Source organism: Leiobunum rupestre, chromosome 9, assembly GCF_980474605.1.
Source record: "Leiobunum rupestre chromosome 9, qqLeiRupe1.1.hap1, whole genome shotgun sequence".
NCBI lineage: Eukaryota > Metazoa > Arthropoda > Arachnida > Opiliones > Sclerosomatidae > Leiobunum > Leiobunum rupestre.
The window spans coordinates 8,684,605-8,694,262 of NC_143392.1; the positions used below are offsets into that span (position 1 = coordinate 8,684,605).

Here is a 9,658-nt window from a genome sequence, read left to right on the forward strand (position 1 = left end):
ACTGCGTGCGCGTCAAAGAGTTCTATCGAATGAGACCATCTTGTTTTTTCGGTCACTCTCCCTTTAAGGGGGTTGGTTAGAGGGGGCGGAAATTAAGGTCACTGCGTGCGCGTCAAAGAGTTCTATCGAATGAGACCATCTTGTTTTTTCGGTCACTCTCCCTTTAAGGGGGTTGGTTGGAGGGCGCGGAAATTAACGGCGCTGCATGCGCGTCAAAGAGTGCTATCGAATGAGAACAACTTATCTTTTTCGGTCACTCTCCCTTTAAGGTAGCTGGTCGAAGGGGGCGGAAATAAAAACCTCGTTTAAATATTTTAATTAAGTGATTAGTTTAATACAGTGAATAAAAATGCCGCGTAAGCAACCTTTGCCGCCGATTGCAGCTTTAAACGACCAGAAAGTTCAATCTACACAGTGTTATTTTATTTGAGGGGTGAATTTGAACAGAGAGCAAAGGCTTCTCGCGCTTTACCGCAATACTATGCCCATTCGAAAACACGCGCATTTCTCATAATCAGTCAAAATGTTTTATTTATCCGATACGAATATACCAAAATTATTTCAAATAATACAAATATATACTATAATGCAAAACTGAAATTTGTGATATTCATTTAGAAGATTATAACATTTTAAGTAAGACTGGATTAGATTATAGTTTTAAAAATATACGTTGACTTGGTGATTTCATTGAAGGTCGCTTCCACCGTGTTGTCCTGAAGGGCTGCTCTTCTTCAGTACGATCTACCCTCAGTTGTGTCCCTCAGGGCACAGTACTTGGACCACTGCTATTTTCAATCTTTATAAATTCATTGCCAAAGTGTGTTAAGCACTCCGTCCCGCACTTGTTTGCGGATGACACTAAGTTGGCTACTAACGCTAATTCCACTGAAAATAGGGCTAACTTACAATTGGACTTGGATGACGTTGTTGATTGGGTCGGAAATTATGGTATGAATTTTAATACAACCAAAAGTGCCGTCCTTCACTTAGGTAACTCCAATGTTCGCCACACGTACAAAATTGCTGGAGAACCTATTCCTAGTGTGCCTGTTATACGCGATCTTGGGATTATATTTGATGAAAACCTAAAATTCTCCAAGCATACCCAAAGCGTTGTAAGTCGTATCAATTCTATCACTGGACTCACTCGCCGAATTTTTTTTTTTACCGCTCTAAGCCTATATTGCGTGTTATATACAATGCTCTAAATCTTCCATCTATTGACTATGGCTCTGTCATATGGTCACCCTCACTCGCTGGTGACCGTGATGTCCTATCAAAAGCTCATAACCGGTTCACTAACATTGTAAGCTGACGCCTGGCCTTACAGATCTTCTTCCACATGACCGTAACTCTTTTACTCGATCTTCTTGACCCAGTTGACCGCCATAGAATTAATGACCTAGTATATATTTTTTACATTTTGAGAGGCAACGTTTCCCTAAATTTCAAAAATAAAATTTACCCTAAATACTACCGGCCGTATGCGTGCTCATTCTGAAACACTTTTCAAACCGCGAGTAAACACCGCCGTGCGACAAAATCACCTTACTTTTCGAGCTTTAAGCGACTGGAATTCACTACCTCAAGATATCCTTAACAGTCAATCAAAGGTTTCTTTTCGTGTCAGGCTAATTGATTGGGTTAGGGATAGTTAAATTTTCACCGTGTTCTTTGTTTATATTGTACAGTATATATTATATATTGTGTGTGTGTTTTTTTCGAGGACGCCACAGAAGCCTCACTGGCTTAGGCGTATTACGTATGCTCTTTTTGAATAAATAAATAAATAAACAAATAGAATATATGTACGAGAATGTCATAACGACTAGTACGTGTAATCATAAGTAACATAATACCTCTAAGTATGACAATTAAAGCTTTGGTCATGCATTTTGTTCTTCATCCTTTCTTTACCAAAGACAAATCAATAAACCGACTAGAAACTCTGTCACCCGCAAGACTATTTTTCTAAACCAACACCACTTTTTCACCTAGAAACCACCTATTAATCTGTTGCATTCAAAGTTTGCATGTATTTCTGCCATAAGTTTCATTTTGACCTTGAACGCCCTCTGGTGGCTAACTGCCCAGTCTGTGACTCTCAAGACTATATTTTTCGAACTCAACATTACCTTTTCACCTAGAAACCACCTATTAATCTGTTGGATTCAAAGTTTCCATGTATTTCTGTCATAGCGGTCATTTTCACCTTGAACGCCCTCTGACGGCTAACTGCACAGTCTGTGACTCTCAAGACTATTTTTTTCGAGCTCAACATTACCTTTTCACCTAGAAACCACCTATTAATCTGTTGGATTCAAAGTTTCCATGTATTTCTGTCATAGCGGTCATTTTGACCTTGAACGCCCTTTGATGGCTAACTGCACAGTCTGTGACTCTCAAGACTATTTATATCGAACTCAACATCACCTTTTCACCTAGAAACCACCTATTAATCTGTTGGATTCAAAGTTTCCATGTATTTCTGACATAGCGGTCATTTTCACCTTGAATGCCCTCTGACGGCTAACTGCACAGTCTGTGACTCTCAAGACTATTTTTATCGAACTCAACATTACCTTTTCACCTAGAAACCACCTATTAATCTGTTGGATTCAAAGTTTCCATGTATTTCTGTCATAGCGGTCATTTTGACCTTGAACGCCCTCTGACGGCTAACTGCACAGTCTGTGACTCTCAAGACTACTTTTTTCGAACTCAAAATTACCTTTTAACCTAGAAACCACCTGTTAATCTGTTGGATTCAAAGTTTCCATGTATTTCTGTCATAGCGGTCATTTTGACCTTGAACGCCCTCTGACGGCTAACTGCCCAGTCTGTGACTGTCAAGACTATTTTTTTCGAACTCAGCACCACATTTTCATCTAGAAACAACCTATTTATCTATTGCATTCAAAGTTTCCACGTATTTCTGTCAAAGCGGTCATTTTGACCTTGAACGCCCTCTGACGGCTAACTGCCCAGTCTGTAACTCTCAAGACTATTTTTTTCGAACTCAGCACCACATTTTCACCTAGAAACAACCTATTTATCTGTTGCATTCGAAGTTTCCATGTATTTCGGTCGTAGCGGTCATTTTGACCTTGAACCCCCTCTGGCGGCTAACTGGCCAGTTTGTGATTCACAAGACTATTTTTTCGAACTCAGCAGCGTTTTTTCACCTAGAAACCGCCTATTAATCTGTTGCATTCATAGTTTCCCGGTATTTCTGTCCTAGCGGTCATTTTGACCTTGAACGCCCTCTGACTGTGGTGGAATGTCCGGCTTGGGAGAGCTAACTATTTTGGCTTAGAACGGACTGAAAACATTCTAAACTAGCGGTTCTAATTACGCGCAAATGATTGTTTATGATGGGAAAAAATGAGCGACTAAAGACACGAAAATTAGGCTAAATGAAAACTGAGAATTTAATGAAAAACAATTTATAAAAGGTTAAAATACAAAATGAATTATTCCGAGAAAATAAGGGTTATTTTGAGTACACGCATTCGCGGAGGAGAGTTCTCGATTTTAGATCTTACTCCGATGGCGATTTGTCGCAACTGGTGGTTCTTCCGATTGTTGGGACGTTTCTCAACCTTGAGAAACCCCCCTTTGGCAAACTTTCCATACGCGAGATTTGAGAAACGAGCCGGTCCGAAGCAGCTAGCCGCCTCCCACTGGGGAGAGAGTACCAGTGCCTAAGATTTCCATCATTCGCCTCTAAACCGTGGAAAAACCCCAGTTTCTATTTCTTGGAAAGGCTTACTATAGCGAAAAAGGTCGATCGTCCAAATTACACGTACATATACAGGCAATATAGTAAAAATACAACAAATTCCAAATACAAAATATATAAACATAAAAAATCACAAATACAATTACAATTTCGATATTCAAACAATAACAGATACACTTAATATTCAAATATACAGAAATCAAATTTATTAATAAAAATAAGCCCAAAATCGCTAGGTATCAAAAATCCAAATTTCAACATCCTCCCCCCTCTGGAACATTACATGTTCAAGAAGTTAAGGCTGATTCTAACAAATAGACTAGCTGAATTGGTCTACGAAGACGTGTTCCGTCTGAAAGTCGTAACATACACGACCGAGTTAAGTTGTCGCGACCTTTGAAAGTTTCTTCGACTACGGCGGTTTTCCAACAGAGTCTGGGCATTCGTGGTTCTTCAATGAGTACGACGTCGCTTGGTTCGATGGCTTTAGTAGGTATGCATTTCGTTCGATGATGGGCGGACCTCAATTCCAGTAAATAATCCGTTTTCCATCTTTGCCAGAATCTCTCATTGAGTTGCTGTCTGTATTTCCATCGCTTAGTTAATTCGGCCTGAGTCGATTGCATGCCTTCGTCTCGCTTGTAGCTTCTGGATGGTAAGGCTGTTAACCTTACGCCAACGAGGAAGTGTGACGGACTTAAAGGTATAGGTTCGCCGGCATCTTGATAGACAAATGATATTGGCCGGGAGTTAATGGCGGCTTCTGCTTCCGTGAGTGCTGTTTCGAGTTCCTCGTGTGAAAGCCTCGCTTGGCCTAGGGTTTTTCGAATTGCGTTCTTCACGGAGCGTACAAGGCGCTCCCAAAAGCCGCCCCACCAGGCAGCGCGATCGGTAATGTATTGCCAAGAGATTTGAAGCTCTCCAAAGTAGTTGGTCACGTCAGGATTCGAAAGACATTTTAGTAGCTGTTTCAACTCCGCTTCGGCCTTCTTGAAGGTTTTAGCATTGTCAGAGAAGATTTTCTTCACAATGCCACGACATGCCACGAACCGGCGAAAAGCGAGAAGAAAATTCCCAGCAGTCATATCACTGACTAATTCGAGGTGAATGGAACGAGTCGTGGCGCAAGTAAAGAGCGCTATGTAGCATTTCTGCCCATTTTTGTTGTATAAGGGGCCGGCGAAATCGAGACCGGTGACCGAGAAAGGAGGAGCCGGATTAGAGCGATCTTGCGGAAGTGGCGCCATGTGGGTGTTTGATGGTTTGGTGAGAAATTTACGACAAACGCAACATTGATTGACAACCCTTTTGACTAATTGGCGGCCTTTAATTATCCAAAACCCTTCCCTGATTTGAACGAGGGTTTCATTGACTCCACCGTGCATTACGCGCGTATGGTTGTAGTGCGCTATAAGTTTTGATAAAGGATGTGTCGAGGATAATATCCACGGGTGTTTCTCCTTGTACGATAATTGCGCGTTATCGAGTCTCCCTCCAACGCAGAGTAAGCTGTTTTCGTCTAGTCTTGGGTGTAGAGTCGCGAGTTTCGAATTTGCAGAAATTTGCTCGCCTTGACGTAATTTACTGATTTCGTTTGGGAAGCTTTCTTGTTGCGCGTGACTGATCCAAAATGATTCTGCTTGCCATATTTCTTCCGCTGTTAAATGACCGACGTTTCGGTTTCCCTTGTTTCTGGTATTGTTGATAAACCGTTTGATCCAAGCTGTCCTCCGATACAACCTAGTCAACGAGCTGAACTTGGTGATGTCTAATGGCGCCTCGCTCGCGGGCTGCGTGCACGTCACCGCTTGCATAAGTGGGTTGTTGAAGATGGCTCTCAGTTCTTGTGATTCTTCGTCGGTTAACTCTCTCGATTCCGTACGGGACGGACTTATTTGATCATGTGTTAGCCATGATGGACCGTTCCACCAGAGCGAATTCGATTCCAGGTCCCTGAGGCTTCGGCCTCGCGTTGGCAGGTCGGCAGGGTTGTGCTTACCCTTGCAGTGAAACCAAGTTTGCGGATCACTTTTCGATTGAATCTCTCGCACACGGTTGGATACGAATGGCTTCCATTGTAGGGCGGAGCTTTGAATCCAGTGTAGAGCGATTTGCGAGTCGGTCCAAAAAAAATCTTCTTCGGTGGATCTGTTAATGTCTTGATTATTGTTGCAGACAATCTCGTTCCGAGAAGAGCACCCGTCAGTTCGAGGCGTGGCAGCGTGAGCTTTTTGAGAGGGGCCAGCCTGGCCTTGGACGCCACTAATGTCGTTCGAATGGTTTTGTCGGCGGATTGATATCTGACGTATGACACTGCGGAGTAACCTCTTTCGCTAGCGTCTACGAAGGTGTGAAGTTCCGTTTTGTTGAATTCATTGTGATCTACTCCGTTGTAATAGTATCTAGGTATTTCTATTTTGTGCAGGTCTTGTAGTTCTTCGCACCACGAATCAAATTGTTCGGCCATGTCAGGCGGTAGCGGAGAATCCCATTTCAGTCCTCGTTCCCATGATGCCTGAAAGAGAAACTTGGCCTTTACGACGAAGGGAGATATCAATCCCAAAGGATCAAATATCCTGGCTACGACCTTGATTATCCATCGTTTTGTGCTTTTCTTGCCAATCAAGTATTTTATGAGCGCTTCAGCCTCGAAGCGAAATGAGTCGCTTTCCTTGTTCCACGGAACTCCGAGGACCTTGACTTGGCTGGAATCGGGGGTTGTTTCTGGATTACCCCAAAGACGTCTTAGTTCGGGCGAGTTACTGTGCCATTTCCTCAGGTTCATTCCCGCGTCGTTCATGATCTTCACCGATCTATTCGTTATTTCGAATGCCTCAGGTGGTGATTTTGCTCCTGAGGCTAGATCATCGACGTAGAGACTCTTGTCGATTAGTGTGGTGATGGATGGTTCTGTGGCTTCATAATTTTTCAGGTGGTGGCGGATCGTTGCTGCTAATAGATAGGGACTGGATGTGATCCCGAATGGTACTCGGGTCATTCTATAAGTATTGAAGTTGTCTTTTGGCTGGCTGATGTCTACCCAGAGAAATCGTACTGCGTCTCTGTCCTTGGCCGCAATCGAGATTTGCAAGAATGCCTTCTCGATATCTCCGATGAAGGCTACTTCGCTTTCTCGGAATCTTAGGAGAACTTCTGTTAGTTCTGGGTTCAGATTTATTCCAGTTTCCAAGCAGTCGTTGAGGGATGGCAAGCCTTCTGCGTGCGAGGAACCATCTTGTACTATCCGTAATTTGGTAGTTTCACTTTCCCGCGTGACGCCGTGGTGTGGGAGGTAATAAAGTGGGCTCCCGTCGATATCTGGAGCTTCTTCGGCGATTCCTAGTTGGAGTTGTTCTTGAATGATGCCGTCGTATTGTTTCAGAAGGTCGGGATTAGCTCTTAACTTTCGAAGGAGTGATTCGGCTCTTTTCGTTGCGATAGCGTAGTTGTTGCCTAGACGATCTTGATTCGGCTTCCACGGAAGTGAAACCTCGTATCTTCCATCTTGAAATTTTATGTTTTTCTCGAACTCCTCTAAAGACTGTGTCTTGGTTTCTGATTCATTCTGAGTATCTAAAATTCCGATTGAGTCTAGCTCCCAGAATGCTCTCAGTTGATCCGATAGTGATTGTTCCTCGCAAACAGCTTGCATTACCGTGACGGTGTTGATACTGGCTTGAGAGTATTCGGCGGATGTTGCTCCGTGAGCGACCCACCCGAGGACGGTCTCTAGTAGAACGAGCGTGTCCGAGAGTCTTTCCATTTTTCCGGTGGATATTTTCCAGTAGAATTCTGTGCCAATTAGTAGGTCTAGCTGAGAACTGGTGTTTTCGATTCCATCGATTATGGGACCGTCCGCCATAGGCAGTTCACGGTTTCCCATTTCCTTGACGATGTCTTGGTCGGGTACCGAAAAAATGGCTCCGGTTATGTCGGGCGTTTCTAAAGCCTGAATGACGATCCGTTTTCTGGGGTCGTGTAGACTTCGAATCTCTAACTGAACCCTTCTGCGTTTGACCTTGATTGGGCGCGCTTCTGCGAATACGAAAACTTCCAACTCCTCTTCGCCGATAACTGGAAGTCGAAGCTGTCTCGATATTTTCTCCTTAATGAAGGTACGGTGCGCTCCGGCGTCCAAGAGGCAGCGTATTCGGACTGCATCTCCGTTGTCTCGGCTACTGGCTAAGGCTAATGCGGTCTGGAGTAGGACCGCCCCCTTTTTGGCTACAGATGTCATTTGAACCCCAACGCTTAGCTTATTCTTCTCAGGCTCCGCTCCGGGTTTACTGACGTCTCGCAGTTTCGAATTTATATGGTCTTTGGCTTCTTCCGAATCGCAGACCGCTGAGTCTTGACTTTGGCCGCAGAATTTGCAGAATCGTCGTGACCGTAGATTGCAACGCTTGGCCGAATGATTCGTTTTGAGGCAGATGAAGCAACATCTCCTTTTTAGGGCGATATCCCTTCTTTCAGTGGTTGAGAATTTGTCGCATTCCATCGGTCCGTGTGCGGGGTTATCACAGAAAATGCATACCCTTTCCTTAATGCCGACGTTGAGGGCCGCCGCTGACGGTATATTTGAATTGGTCTTTTGGCCGCGGTTCTCTGGGCGTGAAAAAAATGGTTGTTTTTCACGCGCATTGGGTTTGCGATCGAGATCTTGTTTGTCTTGGCGGCGCACACTATAGGCGCGTTCGCGACAAGCTAATTCGTCTCTTAGAAATTGAAGTAATTTTTCTACACTAATTTCTGAACTTGCTTTATTTTCTCTACTAAACGCGAGCGCTATTTCGGTGGGGAGGAGGCCGAAAACTAAATGACCGAGCAAGCTATCGTATGACTTACAATCTACCCCTAGCGATTTTAGGCTTCTTATTTCAATTTCGCATGTATCGTAAAGGTTTCGTAAATTAGTTACATCATTGGCGTATTTTATCGCGGTCAATTTAAAGAAATTGTTTAAATGCGCACTAACTACAATGTCCTTACGTCCATATCGTTCTTTTAGAATGCTAATTGCTAAATCGTAATTGGCTTGAGTCGGAGCCAAACCCGCTATGGACTTCGCTGCCTGTCCTTCTAAGTAGGATTTAAGGTAATGGAACTTATCTGTGTCGCTGAGTGAGCTGCGATGAATTGATCCCTCGAAGTGACTCCAAAACTGTTGCCAATCGCTGATACTTCCGCTGAACTTCTTTATTTCGAGTTTTGGTAGTCTCACGTGTTGCGTTTGGTGACTGATGACTCTCAATTCGTCACCTCCTGAACCGTCACCTTGCTGGAAAACGGGGGACGAATTGCTTCCTCCGTTCCGGTTGATTGTGTTTACTAGTGGTGCTGTCCTTGCTAGTGATCGCTCCGCTTGATCAACAATTACTAAGTAGTTGGAGTGATAATCGTAGGCTGCATCCGCGTCCTTTTCGTACTCCGGGCCTTCTAGAATGTCTCCGATGGCTTCATCGAAAGCGAGAAGTTGAGTTTCACGAGGCCTTAATTGAGCTAGGGCGTTGCGTATCTCTGCCAGTCTTGGTGAAGCGTTTTCCAACTCGCTTTTAAGGGAGTTCAGCGACCGAGTGATGTGAGATTTCAAAGTTCCACGTTTCTTGACTAAATTCCTCAGAGTCGGATTCGCATTTGTTAGGGCGGGATCTATTATCTGAACGGCTTGATGCGTTGGATCCTGAGGTGTTGTTCCTTCGGCCATTTTCGCTGATCTTGGTCACAGTACGTCCGATAAACAACTTGATTATACGCGTAGTCCCGGGTTTCGGCACCAAACGGTGTGGTGGAATGTCCGGCTTGGGAGAGCTAACTATTTTGGCTTAGAACGGACTGAAAACATTCTAACTAGCGGTTCTAATTACGCGCAAATGATTGTTTATGATGGGAAAAAATGAGCGACTAAAGACACGA

The 9,658-nt window shown here is 43.9% G+C and overlaps 2 protein-coding genes across 2 annotated transcripts; both read right to left on the reverse strand.

Moving 5' to 3' along the window:
- Nucleotides 1-4,032: 4,032 nt before the first annotated feature.
- On the reverse strand, nucleotides 4,033-5,559 carry LOC149926435 (uncharacterized). Its single transcript, XM_090157699.1, has one exon. It carries the CDS (start codon nucleotides 5,557-5,559, stop codon nucleotides 4,033-4,035), a length of 1,527 nt encoding a protein of 508 aa, XP_090013825.1.
- A 92-nt stretch (nucleotides 5,560-5,651) lies between these two features.
- LOC149926436 (uncharacterized) lies at nucleotides 5,652-9,449 on the reverse strand. The gene has a single exon (XM_090157700.1). The coding sequence runs from the start codon at nucleotides 9,447-9,449 to the stop codon at nucleotides 5,652-5,654; it is 3,798 nt and encodes a 1,265-aa protein (XP_090013826.1).
- Nucleotides 9,450-9,658: the final 209 nt, after the last annotated feature.